This window comes from Anabrus simplex, chromosome 1 (assembly GCF_040414725.1).
Source record: "Anabrus simplex isolate iqAnaSimp1 chromosome 1, ASM4041472v1, whole genome shotgun sequence".
NCBI classification, from domain to species: Eukaryota; Metazoa; Arthropoda; class Insecta; order Orthoptera; family Tettigoniidae; genus Anabrus; species Anabrus simplex.
Window position 1 is genome coordinate 1169754517 of NC_090265.1, and position 21395 is coordinate 1169775911.

At 39.0% G+C, this 21395-nt stretch overlaps 1 protein-coding gene across 4 annotated transcripts in view; it reads right to left on the reverse strand.

The window, feature by feature from the left end:
• Positions 1 to 21395, reverse strand: part of LOC136858151 (uncharacterized) — a 271168-nt gene that overhangs the window by 129854 nt on the left and 119919 nt on the right. For all 4 annotated transcript variants that reach the window (XM_067137479.2, XM_067137481.2, XM_067137478.2 and 1 more), the window contains exon 6: positions 945 to 1074. In XM_067137479.2, coding sequence (XP_066993580.2) covers positions 945 to 1074 — 130 coding nt within the window. The remainder of the gene's footprint in view (positions 1 to 944; positions 1075 to 21395) is intronic.

A 21395-nucleotide genomic window follows, 5' to 3' on the forward strand; every position in this document is an offset into this window, starting at 1 on the left:
TGTCCTTATGACCCAGACGTCCTGTTCGAGTGCCCGTACCCACGTCAACTGGCAACTTCGCCAATGGAGACCTGTGTTGTTCACAGACGAGTCCAGATTTTCCCTGACACAGCGTGATGGACGTCAACATGTAAGGAGACGCCGTGGTGAGCAGTACATGCCAAATGTTGTCCAGGAAGGGGACTGATTTGGACAAAGTTCTGTGAGTGGCATAAGTATTGATGGCTGTAAGAATCTTGTTGTCGTCCGTGGTAATCTTACTGCTGCGGGGTACATCGAGCAGATACAGCTACAGCATGTGTTGGTTGTTGCATATGGTGTTGGCCCTGAATTCGTACTCATGCACGACACTGCCACAGCTCATGTAGCGCGCATCACCAGAGCTGTCTTGCAAGAACTGGACATTCAAGAGATGGAATGGCCAGCAGTGAGACCCGACCTTAATCCCACTGAGCATGTGTGGGAGAGGCTTGACAGAAGTGTTCATGGGCATCCTGTTTCACCACAGACTCTCCAAGACCTCGAAAAGGCTCTCATTGAAGAATGGGACCTGATACAGCAAAGTGACCTCCATCGACTTACACGGAGCATGCCACTCAGGTGCCAAGCTGTGATAAATGCTCGTGGAGGACATACATCATACTAAAGCTCTCCAACTGTGATAAAAATCCACCCTGGAAGACTGTTATCACTTTGTTTTCACCCCTATTTGGACATTTCCATTTGTGTTCTGAAAATGAACATGAATCCATCTATGTTCTTTTGTATACTTCAACGGTAAGGAATAAAGATTTAGTCGGTAATATACCTGGGTGCGAGGTATTGTTTTGTGGAGCATGACATACGTTCAAAAACATGTTTCCCTAGTTTTCTGAACTGTGTATTACTTACAAACATGAACTAATTGAGTTATAATATAAATATAATAATACAAATTAACTTACATTTGCTGGAAGCAATTCAAATGTCTCCACCTCTCCATCGCTGTTAAATGGGATGAAATCTAAAGGAAGCTCCAAGTCATAAACAAACTCTGTGTTCGGAAACAGGCCTCTTTCACTCTCAAAGAAAAACCTGGAAATGAAGATAAAATACATTCTAAGACATTAATACGGATTCCAAAGGACAGAGATTAGAAGAACAGATTAGTAATACAGTGTTTCTAGGAAGGGGGGAAACAAAACTAAGTATCTCAGGCATACTGATTTGTTGTTTTCCTGGTTACCTACAGAGTACTACCAGTCAAGAGAACTGTTAAACAGGTGACAGTAAATTATTTGTATTATACAGAGATAAATGGTTCATGGTGAGGGTTACTGTTGATATGTCCTAGTTCGTGGACCTTGGGCAAGGGCTAAGTGGCTTAGTAAGGGGTCCTGAGAGTTGGAATACCAATTGTTATGGAATAAAACTGGACATCTTGGATATATTCTGAGTTGTGGACTTTCTTGTCCTCTGGTGGCTACAGCTATACAATCCATCGATTAACCTTGCGCTGTTCCTGTGTCCAGGGCGGGTCGCGAAGAAATACACACTAGCTCATTTCTGCTTAATTTCCCTTCAAATTTCATCTTGTGGTCATGGATTTGAAGAGACTGCAAATAATGTTATGTTTGACGGCTATTTCTTTCGTTGATAAGGCCAATGGACATCTCCACTGTATCAACTAATCCTTCTCGTAAAATATTTTCTCAATTCTTAAACTAAAGTTAACTATGTTACTAAATTGCTTACACTAATATGAATAAATACCAGTAACTTTTCATCTTATTCACTTATTAGAAAAATCTAGCATATTAAAGAAGAGAAATAAAATATTCTTGGAAAGAATGACTATCTTCAATTAAAATTGGTTAGTTATCTTGAATCATTTTATCAAAGATGTTTGATTATTAAAATATTCATAATTACAGTGAAACTCTGTTAAGAAGTTTTTCAACGGACCACAGAAAAAACTACTTAAGCAGGAAACTTCTTAAAAGGGGTAATGCCCGAAAACTTATTCTGTACTTTGACATACATGTGAAACACAGAGCCAACAGATTTCTTTGTTTGTGAGCAATACCAAAATAGGCTGATATATATAAGAGCTGCTACAAGAAAGCCACAATATAAATATTAGATTATCATGATACGTATTTTTAGAGATAAAGTAAAATAATTGAACATACTGTATTATAAAAATTCTTGATAAGAGAAGGGAACATATTATATAAAACCTTGCACAAGAGATAAAAGAAATAATAAGAACATTAAAACAGTAGATGGTAACTGTACATTATGTAAATTCCATACTGCGTTAGACATTAAATACATTTCCAAACACAAAAGTCTAGGCTCCTACTTGGAAAAGAAATTGTTCAGGGTTGACTGTTTTAGGTTTTTACTGCTTTCTTGAAGTATAAACCTCTCCATTTCCCACATTGCCTTCCATATGTTCTGAGGCACACTGCCTGAACCTTCCATAAACCGCCTCAGTTTTTCAAGGCAGATACTTGCCTCACTGCAAGATGGTCTTGGGGGATTCTCTTCCTCAACCTCCTCTTCTTCTTGTTCAATCTCCTCATCTCCTGTCTGAATTTCCTTGCAGATCTCATCGATGGTCTGCTCCTCGCAAGTGATTACCATATCATCAATGTCAGTGAAGTCGTTGAAACTACTGGTAATCTCCATCTTCTCCTGTATAGTTTTCCAGCACCCTGGCTCTTCATCACCAACTTCCATAACAATGCTGTTGGAACCACCACCGAAGCCTGCTTTCTTGAAATAATTTGCTATTATTACAGGCTCCACTGAATCCCATGAGGCAATGAAATGCATTGTGTCCAAAAGAGATGGTTTGTAGATAGGTCTGCCTGCTTCCATGCGTAGCAGCATACGGCGCACAACTGATTTTCGGTACCTCTGCTTCAATACCTTAATGATTCCTCGGTCCATGGGCTGTAGTACTGATGTAGTATTTGGTGGAAAAAATTCTACCTTGATGTTCCTTAAATGGGGCCATGCCTTGGGTTGAGCAGGACAGTGGTCCATAAATACCACAATCTTCCTGTTCTGGCTCCCCATTTTGGCATCTAATGCCTGCATATACTCTTCAAACAGGGAACTTGTCATCCAAGCTGACTTGTTGCTGGTGTACTTGCACGGTAAAGTCCTGACATTTTTGAAACAACGTGGCTCCCTAGACTTCCCTATCATCAGTACAGGTAGTTTTTCAGTTCCTTCCATATTAGCACCAATCAATACTGTAACTCGTAATTTACTTAATTTTCCGCCTGGCAAGATTCTCCCTTCAAAACTAGAGATTTATCCGGGATAAGCTGGTAAAAAAGTGCTAATTCATCGGGATTAAAAATGTTGCAAGGTTTGTAACTGCTTATTTTAGCAAGCAGAACTGTTTCCTTCCATGCTCTCCTTTCCTCCGCACTTTCACTCTGCTTAAGTGGTCCAGCCACCCGTTCGATGCGGTAAAAGGTACCTTCAACTTGCATGCAATTTCTTCAGCTTTCTCCTTCACAATATAGTCCCGCTCAAAGGTATGTTTAAACTTCGCTGCTGTTTAAACCATATAAGCAGAGCTTGTTCTACTTCATCGTACTTTCCAGATTTAACTTTCTCGCAATTTGCTGAAGTATTCCCTGCAGAAGCCAAGATCTCCTCTTTCTTCGCTATAATGCCGTTCAAAGTAGACAGCGGCATCCCCAGCTCCTTTGCCAAAGCAACACGGGAAAGTGTAGATGACTCCACTTTCCTTATAATCTCCACTTTGTCTTTAATTGTTAGTGCATTTTGCTTGATCACTTTCCTCTGAGTTCCTCTCATTTTCACTTAAAACGTTCGTACGTTGATATTACAACTAACTTCAGTGACTCCTATTCACACTAATTACGATGCTACACTATGCTTGGCAACCCGTAGCTTAGGCTTACAAGATGCAAAGACGTGTACTACAGTTCGTTATCATGTGCTTTTCTATCTTCCTCACACCCCCCAACACCTGCTTCAAGGTTAATGGCAGCAAATGGGAAATCTGGCAACTTATTCTTAGAGATTCTTAGAACCTAAGCCTAAATCGTCTCTGCATTGCTACTGGTTGTCACAGCAACGGGCGTAGTTTCTGGCTGTTTTGCAAGTACCGCATGGACAAGCCGATATTGAGTTTATTTTCCTGCTTTAAAACTTTAATCCTCTTCATACTAAAGGTAATGAAGAAAAGAAAAGCACGTTCGAAGTTGCAGAAATGAGTGCATGGGAAAGTATTGGGGTAAACAGTTTCTTTCCCCGTGAGATTTTATTTTGTCTCCTCATACTTGTGCTATGTTCTAATAATGTGATGTAATAATTACGAGTGACACGATAATACAATGTTTAGCTCATATAAAGGTAAAAATAAAAATAACTTTCAATTTTATGCCAACATGTGGTATCGTAATGCCTCTGCGTCCATGTATCAAGCCCCCTCTCACCAACACCCAGCTGGTTATCAATATTCGTTCAACTTCGTAGACGATCGGGATCTATCAACCGGCTGTTTGGCAGCATAATATGTATCAGCTGGCAAGTCGGCTGTTTCCTGCAAAGAGTCGGGAAGTTTCTTTGTTTCGTAACAATTTATTCACCTAACTAATATAGAAGGCCATGAACAACGATCTTACTTGATATCATACGTGGTGTTTAATAATGCTGATCACGAAAATTATGACTTCCGTAATGCCATTTAATCAAAATTAGGGTGCAAGAATATGTTCTACGTAAGTAGTAGTGTTGTCTGTCTTGTGCGATCTTCCTGTTAAGAGATTCTTCATTTAATTGTGAAGTTAAATTAGTGCCAAGGTCAACAGCCATCTTTATTTTATTGCTTGGCATTGATTACACATTGTTCTTCTCGAGGCAGACTAACTTAAACGTTACCAAATCTTGGAAGTTATAACGCACTACCATCTGGCGGAATTCGCATTAGTTACATCTGACATCATCATATGGAGTGGGTATATCTACCCGTTTGTATATTCTACGTACCTCGTATACATTATATTTACAATGTTTTTCTTTTCAATATTAGCACGTCCAATCTATCTTATATTCTCAAAATTATCATTGATCCAGCGCTAAGAATACTTACAGCTCCGATATCTACCTTAATAACTCTATGAAAAACAAAATAATATTCATCTCTTGCCACGTTCAAATAAATATAATGAATTAAAATGCCCAACGTTGATTCACAGTCTGGTGACGAAATTCCATGTCCTATCTGTAATAAATGTTGTAAGTCTACGTTAGGAGTTAATATTCACATAGGAAAAGCTCACCCTGAGAAAAGGAGAAATAAACTCTCAACACAATATGCTAATACCGGTAACATGAATGTTGAGGAAAGCTTACTGTTGACAGAAGACACCCCAGTGGTCGCTGATCATGAAAATGAAAATATTAATCCTATGAAAAATTGGGAGGATAGGATTTCAAACATTATGCAAAACGGTGATGCTAATCAGCTGGAATCTTTTACTTCTGAGGTTATGCAGTTCTTTGCTGATCAGGTAAATGAATTACCTGGCCCTTAACATCCTGCTGTTAGATTTTACAAAAGTAGAAAATTACAAAATAATCGTAAATATGACCATAAAACCTCTAGTAACCCACAGCGGAGGTCTAAAAGGCAACGAGAGAAAAACAGAGAGCGTTATGCCTACGAGGTAGCCCAATATCATTTCTATAATCAGAGGCGGAAAATTGCTCGCAAAATTTTGAACAAAACTAATAAGGCCCATTCTTGTAAAATCCCAATAACTACGATTTCGGATCATTTTGAAAAGACTTTTGGTACCGAAAATAACAATTCTCCTCTTTTTATTATGGAAAAAAGCAATGACTTACCTGCTGATATTAATATTTCAGTAGATGATGTCCATAAAGCATTATACAACATTAAAGTTGACACCTCACCAGGCCCAGATCATATTACAGTTCGTGTATTAAGGCACCTCAAGGCTATAAAATTTCTGACGTTACTCATCAACACGATGCTTCATTTTTCCTACGTACCTACAAAACTCAAAATGGCCAGAACAATTTTAATACATAAGGGTGGAGACATAAATGATATTAAAGAATGGAGACCTATAACCATATATTCGGTGATTAGGAGAATAACTGAACGAGTACTAGATATGAGACTGCGTTCATATGTCACACTAAGTCCTCACCAGCGTGGCTTCGTGCCATTACCTGGAACTCATGTCAACGCTTCCCTCGTGAATGGTTGCCTCCAAGATGCGAAACGCAACAAAAAGGATTGTTGCATCATTTTTTTAGATGTCACAAAAGCATTTGACTCTATCGGACATGAACATATCAAACGATCTCTTCGACAATCTGAAATTCCTCCTAACTTATGTAGATTAATTGAAGCATTTCTTACAAAGAACACAATTCAAGTAGAAGCTGATAATAAGAAATCAAAACCCATTGAAATTAAGTGTGGCGTAGCTCAAGGGTCCCCTATCTCACCACTGCTGTTCAATTTAGCAATCAATACTGTAATACAAAATCTCACCGACCATGACATATGCCAACGTTATGGCTATACTTTATCTGATGATCTACCGCCGTTATCCTCATTTGCTTTCGCAGATGACCTAGTCATACTCAGCAAAACTGAAAATGATGCTACTACCGTGTTAAATTTAGCTGAAAGCAGCTTTGCAGAAATTGGTTTACATATCCATCCTCATAAAAGCAAGTCTATAATCCTGAAGAAAGGAAAATTAACTGAAGGAAACGTCACTACACTTGAGGGATCAACAATCCCATCGATAAAAACACACAATGAACGAATCAAGTATTTAGGAATTGACTTCAACAGTGAAATTTCTCTTGACAAACATAAACTAATAAGCACAATAACTTCTGACTTAAATAATCTGGTAAAAACAAAGCTTCTAAAACCAGAGCAAAAGATCATGATTATTAACGAGTTTGTTTGGCCGGGTTTGATCTATCCTCTACAATGTGCCCCTCTGACACAACTATCAAACACTTTTCTTAAAGATCTGGACAAAATTATAAGAAGTTCCGTAAAAGAAATAATGATGCTGCCAGATGATACTCCAAATTCGATGCTGTATAGTGCAAGGAAGGTCAGAGGGATGGGATTAATTTGCGCAGAATGGGAAGCCAATATACAGCATTACAATATATGTAATCGCTTACTCCATGTTCAGGACGTACATCTACCATACGTAAGGAAGTTACCTGAAGAACAAGATATGGCACTCCACAGACTTGACATAAAAAAAGAAAGTCTTCCTTCAAAGACTGACGGAAGAAAACCACGTGAAATTATGAGAAATCGATCCTTTCAGTCGTGGTGCCAGCTACCACATAAAGGAAAAGGAGTAGTGTTATATTCAGACTGCCCGAAAGCAAACTCCTGGATGACTCGTAAATCACCTCTGTCCTCTTCTGAATACATAAACGCAGTGAAGATGACATGCAACCTCACCGCAGTCAGGTCGGTTCCCGGTAGGTCATTCAACACAACCCGTTGCCGCCAAAATGGCTGCAACGAGACAGAAACCCTTGGACATGTGTTGGGATTCTGCCGGAGTACTGAGCTAATGCGCAACCATCGCCACCATCGTGTAAGAACGTCGATTGCTCGAGGCTTGAGACAACGTGGATGGGAGGTGCACGAGGAGGTTCACTGCATCTCTACTGATGACTCTAATCGGAGGGCGGACATCGTAGCCATCAACAGAGAGGACATGAAAGCGATGGTCTTAGATCCCACCATTCGCTTTGAAAGAGACCTTAATCAGGCTCGGGATGTGGACCTAGAAAAGCAAGCTATTTATGTTCCGTGCTTGCCTTACCTTTCATCTAAGTATAAAATACCTATTGATCGGTGGATTGTCACAGGCCTGCTTTTCGGAGCAAGAGGCACCCTCCCTAGTCAGACATCGAACTTCCTACAAAATTTGAAAGTTCCATTCTGCGAGTTAGAAAAAATAGTAATACAGATACTGAGGGACTCGCTGCAAATCATTCATTTCCACCTATACCTGAGAACGTGAGTTACATTCCTCCCCCACTAACCGTGGAAAAAAAAGAAGATAACAGCATTAACGTTTAAATGTTCATCTTTTGATATTTTTAAACCATTGAAATTGAAAATGTATTCCGGATCCAAATGGTCACCCTCATTGGAGGACGGATGATTTATTTCTTTAATAAATCTCTCCCCCTGGACACGGAAAATCTTATCATTTTAGTTCCAAAATGTAATTTCCTGTACGACAAGACCCATAAGCATTATTGCAACAACAACATAAGAGAGAATGCCTGGAAGGAAATAAGCAAGGGAATGAAAAGTCAAACAGGTTAGAATATTCAATTTTGTGGTAGATTAGGCCTATATGGTACTTTATTTTGCAATTATTGTTGACCTTACTTCAGAATCATATTATCGTGTTGGAGTCCATGTACAGTACGGTATGTCAGTACAATAATTGACATGGCTTGGAATATACAGTATTTACTGTGAACAATTTTGTAAGTGGCATTCCCTACGGTTGTCGTTAGATGTATTCCTAACAAACAGTACGGTAATGCATAAGAAGCTGCTGTATTGTGGACAAATACAGTTTTCGGTTTTTAATTAATGTTGAGGCCACCTCGATTAATGACTTCACCCTGTTGTGGCACGCAACTTACTGCATTAAAGTTTTATCAAACCATCCATTGCGTGCTTGTGTTTCCCGTGCAAATCCCATTCGATTCTATTCTGCTTGATGTAAACGGTGGAGTAGAAATTATGACTGATGAGTTCAACAGATTCACAATTAAGTATTTATTTATTTTCCACCTAGTCGATACAATGATTGCTTAAGGCAATTTTTAATGGTCAAAAGTGGTACATGTTTCGACTAGGTGGAAAATAAATAAATACTTAATTGTGAATCTATTGAAGTGCGATACGGACCATGAAGCTGATTTTATGTAATGATGGGTTCAATTCGATTCCACAAGGTGAGAGTGAGCATCTGGTGTTGGTGTTGTCATAGCGTGACGTCATAGGGCCTTGGCAAGCCCGGAGAAGCTCCATGATAGGCGCAAACGGTCTAACACAGGGTTCAACTTGCGCAGGGACTGGAGGGTTCTAAACACGAGCTGCTTTGCGCGGACGTTTTCTATCTCAAGGGGCTCTAAAATTTGAACTGTTTAACCGGGAAATATATTTACAACAGAACACTTTAAGCAGAATAAATATACGTATATCTTAATGCAACCGATCAAGGGACGAAGAATATCACACGTCTTAGGCAGGAAAACTTCTTATGCAGGAACTTCTTAACCGAGTTTCACAGTATGTACAACGGAAAACTAGAAAATGGGGATTATTCTGGAAAATTCTATCCATGTAAATTGAAATCACATTTGTTTCACTTTTCATCAGTGTAAAAGAAAAACAATCCTACTTTAATTAACATTATTAAAACATTTACTGATCTTCCAGGGAAATCGTTTGTTTCAGCATCAGTCCTTTGCCTTTAACCTGATGAGTGCTATGCCCGCCTATAGACGGGCTGACGCGGCCGGTCCACCACTGCTACGCCCGTCTATAGACGGTGCGCAAGAATTTTAATTTTTTTTTTTTACTTTCCCAGTTCACTTTCGAGTGCATATTTTATCTCTGACATGTTCTGCCATCTGTTGGGCAATATGTAGAACTAACTGATCAGAGATCATAGCTTCGGGAAGTAACTTACAGAGTTTTTTGTAGCTATCTGTGGAGTTCATCTGTGATGCAAACAAACATGGCGGAAGAACAATTTAGTTGCTCTTGCAGTGACGTTATTTCGGATCACAGAATCTTTCAGTTATTAACCACAGCGGAAAGCGGTGATGGAGATAATCATTTTAAGGAATTGTTAAGCAATTTTGAAAGTAAGAGTGATAGAGAGAGTGCCAAAAATATTGTATATGAGAGAGAAACAGAGCCTCCTTCTAAACGAAAGAAGAAAAACACGGTGAGTACAAAAGCTATTTTATCGCTAATTTCGTGACGGATGGATTACTTTTCTTCATCAGAGTATCCGGTAACTGTGAAAGGCTCTGAGGGCCAAGTAGTGTTTGATGACAGCCCGAAAATCGATATTTTGGAAACTTTTGTGCCAGTGGAGTTGGTGCAGATAGTTGAACAAATCGGCATCACAAACAACCAGTAGAAAACATTTAACTATCACCACATTCCAGGTTTGGAAAGTACTTTAAAATATCAACTTATATACTTCTAAGAAGTTACATGTATTAATTGCGTACAGATTTTAGGGAATAATTTTTTTTTTTTTGGGCTCTTTAGTATGTATAAAGATAATGCACGCATGGGCACGTAAGTGTAATTTTGTTTTCTCTCAAAATAATATTGAACATAAGTGTAGGATTTTCCATTTGCATTTAGATTTATGAACAACCAACATTTATAAACATTTTAAGCTAATCACCCCACTGATATGTTAAAAATTGAGGCTTCTACAAATATTTTTACATACGAATGAAAAAACTCAGCACTGAGGTACCAAACAGTCAACTGGTAACTCAGCACTTAAAAGGTTAATTATAGGTATTCAGGTCTCAAATATTTAAGTCTTCCAGTATTTAAAATATCGAGGATGAGGATAACTTATTATTTGGGAACTGGTTTTTATGGATGTATCAGGAAAAAGATAAGTATTAAGTCATTTAGATCATGTGCTCTCTTCTAAATTAATATCTACTATCATTATATTGTCGTGTCCGCCCCAGACTTGAACTCAGGACAACCACTCTTCCAAGGATCGAACCTGTGGTCAGGAACGTAGGAGGAATGGTGCCGCTGAGACATGACCAGGTATTAATGGCAGTATATTGTACCAGGAAAAGTTAATTTCAAGAGCATGAGGTCTTTCTGAGGGGTGCCTAGTCCTTAGGAGATGGTACAGAGAGGGAGGATCGCAAGGTGAAATAATAGATATTATATCTTTCTTTCTTTCCTTTATTCAATCTCTGGGAGGTCACCCTATTATATCGCCAAATCATAGATATTTACTAGAAAATAACTCCCAATTTCAACAACAGAATATCAAAGAAAATCAAGTTGATCAAGTACAATTCAATTGAATAATGTCTTCCTCAATCAGTCATGTCCATCATAACCTTCATGGCATAAATTAATAATAAAGCATCTTGTAAGTAAATAAGAAATCCTAAAGTCTTTTCTATTGGCACTTACGATTTCAGATTATGCTTTCTACATAAATTAAATAAAGTAAAATCTGTAATTCCTTCTTGTAAACACATAAAACTCAAATACAAAACACTTGAAATTAAATCTTATCTTCTGGTATAAAGTTCTGAGTATTGTCCTACTTTTTTGTAACTTATTATGCACCTGACATAAATATCGTAAATTAAGAGTTTATGATACACTTTCACTATGAATGAAGCACACAGATGAAATCCCAAAGTTCCAACAAGTGAGAAAATATGATATTACGAGAGCACACTGTTATTTGAAAATCTGTCTTTACTTTGAGTGTCGTAAAGCGTTAATTTTCCAAGTTTATGAAATATTAAGGAAGTGAGCTTTTGATGTTCTTTGTCAGTAATGACACTGTTTATAGAAGTTCTGTTCAAAGTCAGAATTATATTTTTTGAATGGAAAAAGCACTGATATCACCTGACATACACCTTCTTGTTGAGCTCGAACAGTTGAATAATGCTCTGCAAGCAGCAATCTGGAACTCAGCTAACAGCAAACGCCACAATGTTCCATAGTACCATGTCCCTAGAACTGTCCCTCGTAGTACCAATTCCACGTTGATCTGCATCAAATCTCCGTTGACCTACGTTGTTATCCGTCGTCTAGAGTCAGGATTTCTCATCTTACTAAAAGAGTGGCTTTAACATGAGAAAGTCCAACTGACTAGGTTCAAAATGTGCACCATTTGATTTTGCACTGTTAGAACTGATTCTCACTGTTTCATAAATAATCACCATTCACTGGATGAGATACATCGGAGCACTGTCTATTATCGTAAATTACAATAATGAGAAAATACACTTCCCTGTAGAGTTCATCTTTACACTTACTGCACACTGTTCGTATTGTCAAAAATAATTTTCATTTGAAGCACAGTTTATCAAGGCTCACTTTCACAGCAAAGAAATAAATAAATAGCTCTCTCTCATAATATCTCGTTATGTTCCTTCTCACTATCACAGTTCTACATGTATTCATGTATGAGTCCTATACTTCACAATATCACTGAATTACAAAGTTCATTATACAGTCTATCCACACGGATTGTTTTAAATGGTACAGTCTGTTATGGCGATACGCGAACAGTCTTTCGGCACAAATTAAAGTGTTCTAGGCTTTAATAATACTCAAAATAGTCAGGGTGTTGCAACTTACACTCATGATATTCAAAGTTGACACAGTCCAAGATCATTACAATGTAAAGTAGCCGTGCTAACTTCAAGTTTATTATGGTTATTCACACGAAAATTAAGATATTTGTCAAGTTCAAATATTGGTGAAATATTACAAGTCTTATGACTTTGACGTTATACACATGTTTATTTCCTAAGTTTGAATGTCTGACGAATTGCAAGTCCCACAATTTATAAGTTACTCACCGGTATTCGCAGAAACTAAGTGTCAACTTGCCGTCGAAATTATCTAAGTATTACGATGTCCGGCAGTATGAATGCTGAGTTCGACTCATCACGTGCAGCATGACATGTGAGCCAGCTGTGTAGAATGCGAACTGAATTGCTACGGTCTGGCCTGCCGCTTATATCCCGTACGACCCAAGGTTGCTTGCCACGTCAATGGGGGAAGTGTGATTCCTTTCTCGCTCACAACTTTTGAATGCCGCAATGGATTTTATTGAAATGAACATATGTTTACGTTCAGATCATGAGCTACACGATGATGTATGTCTCTTTCCATGTCTTTATCGGCTGAAAAGTTAGAAATTTTTCTTCCAGTACATTCGAGAGAAAGACTTGCAACATGTGGCAGTGACGTCATCCGCAGGTTCCTTGCTCGTGACGTGTCCAGCTCGCCTCGCCACGAGGAACTTTGTATTGTGCTAGCACAAGATGTCGGGCATACGAACATTTATTTCTGGCGTCCCTTTTCCATACATTCCGGCAATTTTATAATAATGTACCAGGCTGGAACAGTTCCTGGTACAATATATATATACCTATGTATAGTGGTAATGGATACAAACAGTGTGCATAATATTTGAAGAAAATTCAATGTCAAATAGAATTCGTAACATTGTGGAATATGAGAAGAGTATTGAGTGTGGAAATGCGTAGCCCAGTTGTGCAATAAGATGACATGACCTGGTCGAACAGTGGTTAGTCACGTAGGCAGTGTACCGCACCCACTTGAAAAAGACAAGGGCGTAGATCGTCCTCTAGAAATTACAAAGTCACGTTGAACGAACACGGGAGTTTTAGCCCTCTGGTTGGTGGAACTCAGTTCCCATGTAGTGGAGAATTTCGACTCCCTTCAAGAAGCTCGGGCGTGACCGGGAGAAAGTATAAAACAGGGAGCCACACCCTAATCAGGGTCTTTGGATCAGATCAACCGGGCAGTTGTAAGCCAAATCTCTGTCAGTCAGCGCTTTGAGATCGCCGTAATAATAATAATAATAATAATAATAATAATAATAATAATAATAATAATAATAATAATAATAATAATAATAATAATAATAATAATAATAATAATATCTTAAAGTTGAGACTCAGAAGAAGTCAGCTAGGGAAACCCACAGAGAGTTGACCATGCCAGGTCATCGAATAAGTTATCATATTAAGGTTGAGTGTACACATGTACATACTGTAAATAACGTCAACTGTAGCCATTAAATGGTGATTAAGGGAAGCAGTGGACTTCAGTTTCTCTTCACATGTAGTGGATCTCCCAGGCCCATGGTATTAATCTCCCAAACCATTTGGGGAGCAGTCTGACTAAGTAATACTCCAGTCGTGAAAAACCATGTCACGACAGTACACCCAACTTGTTTGGTGTGCAGCTGTGGGGTACTGGGTTCGAATCCACCTCAGTGAAGAAACAGATTTTTTAAGAACCCCGCAGAAGAGGCTAGTTCAAGCAAGAAGTTGTTGCAGAGCATATCCAGAGCAGCAGTTGAGAGGCCTACTGTTCCAGCCGACGCAGGAACTAGCAGACATCTGAACCGAGCAGCAGCCCGGGAGTGGATGGCGCCTGGAGGAGCATCAGCATCTGGTCACGAGGACAAGATTGCAGTAATTCAGGCAGTGGTGAGTACCCATACAGTGTTGGATATATGGCAGATTCAAATGCTCCTAATGATACACCAGATAATGTGTCTGAAAGTAGTAGTGCGGGGGATGCACACGATGGACATTTATATGTGTCAGTCACTGAGGGCTATCGTTTAATTGGTCACGAGTTCAGTGGTAGTAAACCAGAACAGCTACGCAAATTTATCGCCGATGTAGATGCCGCACAGAATATGATCAGAGATAGGGACCAATCATTATTTTTTAAATATATCCTTATGAAAATTACAGGTTCTGCCCGCGAAAAATTACTGTCCAGGTGTGATATAATTAACTGGGAAAGAGCTAAAGAAGCCCTATGGGAATATTACAGCAAACAGGGTACGTTTGATTTGTATTTGCGCCAGCTATTTCAGAAAAGCCAAGGTCCGACGGAAATGATAGCAAAATGGGCACATAGGATTGAAGAAACAGCAGTAATGTTTCGAAATTCAATTCTTGAAAACGAACCGGTAGAGTACCAAATAGGCCAGCACAGAATGCCAGTGAAAATCGTGATAGCGGGATTCATCCAGGGGATACACACAGCACGAATCCAAAGCAAGGTGCAAACATTTGAGGCAGCCGTTGCGATTGCTCGACAGGAGGAAGGGCCCTAATCAATTATCAGAAGGAGAGAGAGGCACTCCTCAAGAATAGCTCAACTCCAAGAAAGGGGGGCTGGTATAGTCAGCCGGCGGAGCCATACGAAAGGCCAGTGGCAGTGCAAGACCCCTTTGGGGCACAAAAACCTGGAAAACCTCCCTAAAACAATAAGGTATTATTGACATGCTTTAATTGCAAAAAAGGAATGCCACATGGCCAAGAACTGTAGACACAAAACCGGAACTCAGAGACGAAGGAAGGCGCAAGAAGTAAAGGAAACACCAGGGAAGAAACTAGGTGTAATTACTGTGGCAAGCTTGGCCATTGGGCGCGGCAGTGTAAAAAATTAGGTGCAGACAAGTGTGAATTTCTAAGAACGGAAGTGGCATTCTTAGGTCATGTAATTACTAAAGACGGTGTTCAGCCCGATAACCAGAAGGTTCAGGCAGCAAGAGATTTTATTCAGCCTACCACTACGAAATAGCTGAAAGGATTTCTAGGCCTATCAGGCTATTATCGTAGATTTATCCCAAACTACAGTAAAATAGCAAAACCACTGTACCAGCTACTTAAGAAGGAAGTACCATACACGTGGACGGAAAGTCAAGAGCATGCCTTTCAAATTTTAAAGCTGACAGAGAAACCAATACTGCAATACCCAGATTTTGAGAAACCTTTTATATTAACAATAGACGCCAGTAACGAGGCGTTGGGAACTGTGTTATTACAAAGACAGATAGGTAAAGATTTACCAGTAGTTTACGCTAGTCGACCTTAAATAAGGCCGAAAAGAATCATTCAGTGACGGAAAAAGAATTACTAGCGATTGTTTGGATGTGAAGTACTTCAGGCCATATCTGTTCGGGCGACATTTTATGGTGGTAACTGACCACAAGCCACTGAAATGGGTATTTAATATCCAGGACCCATCATCTAAATTGATTAAGTTCCGATTAAAGTTAGCCGAGTATGATTTTAAGATAGTGTACAAAGAGGGCAAGCGTAATTGCAACGGGGATGCCTTGAGTAGGATTCCAGTTGGGATCGATGCGCCCGAGCAGGAAGTGCGGATGGTCAGGTCTGGTGATACCAAGCAAGGGATAGGTGATGAGGAGCGGAATGCCAGTGGGACACCAGTTTCACCCACTAGTCCAGGTGATGATGCGCGAACGTGGACCTGAATCCAAGGACGCTTCGGCAGAGGTGACAGAGCCTGAGAGCGAGAACGAGGTAGTTAGTGATCAGGAGGAGTCACCTGAGAAAGCTAGAAACGCTAGCACAGAGCTAACGGAACAGGAAAAGTTAGAAATTATCAAAGAATGTCATAAGTCACTAGTGTCAGGCCACCAGGGCATTGCCAGTACTTATGCCCGGATGAAGGACCACATCCAGTGCGATGGGATGCAGAAAGACGTAGAAAAGTATATTCGCTCATGCCCGTTGTGTCAAAAGAATAAGATTACTGGGCTAGAAGTGAGGGGACCAATAATAATCACTGACACGCCGAATGCAATTTTTGAAAAGGTCACCATGGATGTAGTGGGCTCTATGAATGTAACTGAAGCAGGGAGCAAATATATACTCACCTGGCACGATCAGCTATCCAAATACCTGATTGCAAGTGCTATGCCAGACCAAAGTGCCACAACTATAGCAAGAACTCTGATTAATAAAGTAATTAGCATTTTCGGCATCCCAAACACCATATTAACGGATCAGGGTGCAAATTTTATCAGATCTTTTTAAGAAAATGTGTAGAATATTACGGATTAAGAAAATCCGGACAGCAGCATTCAGGCCGCAGTCTAGCGGTAGTCTGGAGCGCTCTCATAGGTGCTCGCAGAATATCTGAGACAGTATATGTGTAGTTCCCAAGATGATTGGGATAGTTACCTCCCCATGGCGATGTTCATGTACAACACGACCAAACACACTAGCACAGAGTATACACCATTTGAATTGATATTTGGATGCAAGGCAAATAATCCAGGTGTGCTCCAAAGGAAACCTGAACCGAACTATAACGAACGTCAGAATGTCTTGGAACAACTAACCAAACAACTACAAGAAAGCCATGAGATAGCTAGGAAAACACTGATTAGGAGTAAAGAGAAAGACAAAGAATGCTACGATATGGCTCAAAATGAAATCTCATTCAAGGTAGGGGATCTTGTGCTATTGCGTAATGATATCCTACGGCAGGGTCGCTCGAATAAACTTTCCCCACCCTACCAAGGCCCCTATAAAATAACTAATGTATCAGGAGTGAATTGCATGCAACAGGTAAATAGGCATGGGAAGCAAATTAAGGTTCATAAAAATAGGTTAAAGATGTATGTCAATTGAAGATGAAGGCGTGAGAATTGGTTCCTATTTAGGCCACAGTGAGTTACACCTTTCCTCACTCCAATGGCATTGTGAATTAGCGATGGCCGCTGATAGAGTTAGTTGAAATACTCCGTCAGGTAATGTTCTAAATTAGGAAAGTAATAGAAATTTGAACCTGAGTGATTGAGGAACCAAGGAATTTTGGTAAGGGAGTACCATTGCAAGTACATCCCAAGTACCCGTCAGAGAGACTACAGGTGGCGAGACTGTATGTCCAGTTGTCAACTCGTCAGAAAGGAACCCCAGAGCTCAGAACCGAGTATGGAGTTCGGATTTTAAGCAAGGTTTAAAATTATCTACAAATACGTTATGCACGTTTTAGGGAAGCTTTCATTTATAGACACTACAAATTAAATAGGCAGGTAAAGATAGCACTGAGTAATGAATAAATAAGTTCTGCTTGTAATTACTACAAAGGGAAGCGTGAAGTGCATCCACGTCCAGCTCTACTGAGATGGAATCCATTCACTTGTACAGCGAAATCCCTCACATGTAGATGATTTACATGGTCCAGGTGACAAGATCTGGTCATGGGACACTGTCTTGAAGTAAGACCCTGTGTGGTGTCAGGGATTAACATAGACAACAATTTGCACTCTGGTACTTTTCCATCCCATACAGTTACACACCAAGAATAACACCATGGCGTGACCCAGTCTGTTGTAGGAGGCGATTAATGGATCCCCTCAGGAAGTAGCCTTGTATTTAGCCCTTCATGCACTGGTACAGGCGCCCTGCGAGAGGTACGAACCCCGTGGGACGGGTTCTGCCTGGGATACATCACCACTGAGCCGGTGGCTGCCCAAAGCGGTGTGATTCCCGTGGGAACGGAATCCACTAAAAGGGTTGTTCTCGCCAGGACGAGGATCATCCTGTGAGTTGTGACTCCGAGGGTACTGGGTACAATCTCAGAGAGGTCACATCATTAGATCCACACATGTGTTTCAACATTAGCTTCAGAGTCCATTCCTTCTGGTAACTCTTCTGCAGACTTTTAGCAGGTGCATTTAGAATTTCACAAATATTGTCGATTGTTAGCACTTTACTTCAGATCTTGTTACCTTCAATAAGCACATAAGGATTAAGTGTCAATGACGTTTTACATTTTACATGTTATAATTCTCATGTTTTGGTCCGTATTGAAATGTACAATGAAATCAATAATTATTAAAATTTATTTATTCCACCTATTCAATACATAAATAGAGATTTTAATTAAGAAATTAAATCTTGAATAAAATTATAGGGACATGTTTTGCCCTTTAATTAAGGGCATCTTCAGCCTTAATCTCAATCTGAAAGGTAATTAATCAGGTACCTGATTGTATTAAAATTACATATGAAAGTGAGGATGATGTTGGAAATGTGCTTCAAATGGTGAACAAATGGTTAACAATAGTTATGATATTCTTAAAATGAAGCCTTAATAAAGTCTTAAAAAACATTAATCTCACATCATCTGTAACACCAGTAACTTAAATATCAGTCATTTCAACGCTACCATAGCAACTATTTAACACTATTACAATTAAAAATAAATGAAATTACACAGAACGTTTTCTCTCCAACTCATCTTTACGTAAACCAGTTTACAATATTAATAAAGAGGTAAGCATTTTTACACACTTCGATTTCTCTTTGAACTCTCCTTTCATTCAAATTCATTCTTTAACACGTAATTCTCCTATTGTACAGACTTCAAACCTAATTTCCCTTTTGACTATATACAAAGAGACTACAATCGCTCCTTCCAGCTAATATTTAACACAGCTGCTTACCATCAAGCACTCTTCTTCACTCGTGCTTTTAGAAGACTACAGTTTTATCTCTTTGCACGAGAGTTACAACAGTCTAACCATTTTTATATTATTATAAACCCCACTTGTTCTAAGCAGCAGAAACGTCTCTTTACTAATTTTTAAAAATTATGTTTAAACTCCACTCGGAGTTATTAACTACATTCTTCATCATTATCCTAACGCTTGAACTATTCAAAACCCGATAATTTTATCTAACACCCTCAACCATCACAAGGCCCCGCTTTACTTGTTCCAACGCAACAATTTTATTATAAACTTCACTTGAAGTGAGCAACGGTAACGTCTCTTTACTAGCTTTATTATGTTTTAATACTCCATTTGGAATTATCAACTACATTTTTTCTTTTATCATTATTCTAACGCCCTCAACCTCCACAGGGCCCCACTTTACAAGGTTTAACGTAACAATTTACGTTCTTATAAAATTACCAGTATACAATTTGTTACCAATTTTTAAACAAGGACGTTCAAGAAAGTGTATAAATTTACGACTATTTGTTTTTTAAGACTTTATTAAGGCTTCATTTTAAGAATATCATAACTATTGTTAATCATTTGCTCACCATTTGAAGCACATTTCCAACATCATCCTCACTTTCATATGTAATTTTAATACAATCAGGTACCTGATTAATTACCTTTCAGATTGAGATTAAGGCTGAAGATGCCCTTAATTAAAGGGCGAAACATGTCCCTATAATTCTATTCAAGATTTAATTTCTTAATTAAAATCTCTATTTATGTATTGAATAGGTGGAATAAATAAATTTTAATATTTATTTGACTTCATCGTTTTACATTTTGCCGTGAGACAAGGAGGAGTGACGCAGGAACGTCACACAGATAGAAGGGAAAATTTTTATACAGACTAGCAATAGCTCTAAGAACTTGTTTAGAGCTGCCCAGAAAAGTGAAGTCTCACAGATGTGTCAGTTCACGAAAGCGAATTTGTGTTGTAGCCAAGTATTCAAAGGAATACCAACAGGCTAATGGTGAAGGTAATTCACTAAAGGACAGGTAGACAGTCGACTGTGTAGGTCGAAGTAAATATCCTGTTACACAAGGAACCATATCCAGTGAACAGTATGGGTGAATGACTGAGGTGGTTACAGTAAGACAGTGAGTCAACACTGAATGTATAGCCAGATACAGACAAGCAGATGAATGAGGGGTTTCATAAACACTTAGCAGTAAGGTGTGTGAAAGTCGAAGAGAAGAAAGTGATAGTTATTGTTTGACCTTGCAGGTAAGCAAGTGGGCCGGACAGATAAGATGATGTACCGTATGCTGTGAAGGGCGGTGACCCTCGCTGTCGTATTACAGCAGACATCAACATACACCAGCCAGCTGGACTTCAAGGTAGTTCATTATGAAAATACACCCAGCATATATTTTGATCATCAAGGGGAAGCACAATTATATACTATAGAGTGTAAGTTAATCACATACATTAACCTAACACGTTTAGCAGATCTGTTCACAGTAGCCCGCAAAAATAGGCAAAGGACCAAAACCCTATGTGTACAAATAAAAGAGGACCTACACATTACATGCGAACATGAAGTAATGCTAGTAAAACATCAATGTCAAAGAATCCAAGGGATCAAGGACCTGATTAGAAGAATCACTAGGATCGACACGCTGGAAGGCAATGGGAAACGAAACAAATGCGGGTTAATAAATGCAATAGGTACCATAGCAAAAACTCTATTTGGTACGTTAGACAAAAATGATGCTACATATTACGAAGGCAAAATTAAGGAATTAGAACAGGAACAGTTGTCCATGACTAGAGCAGCAAAAAATCAAATGTTGGTGGTTAAATCCACCTTACAATCAGTCAATAGTACTCTGTACGACATCACAGCAAATGAACTCAAACTAAGTGAGAATTTCGAACAGCTTAAGAATTTAATTCAGAATGAGACGAGGGGAATAAATGAAACTTTCAGACAGTCAGAAATGCAAATAACTTTAAATAAGCACCTAATGGAGTTACAGGGATTTTTATTTCAATTACATAAGCATTATCAGATCTTGCTAGATAGTATTATAAATTCACTGACAGGCACAGCAAGTGTCCAAGTGTTAAGTCCTGATGATTTAGTAAGGGCATATAAGAAGGCCCAAAGGGATTTTCCAAAAGGGTATGATCTGCCATATGAATTACAAGCCACTTATGGGTACTTGATTTTTAAAATATCCACAGTG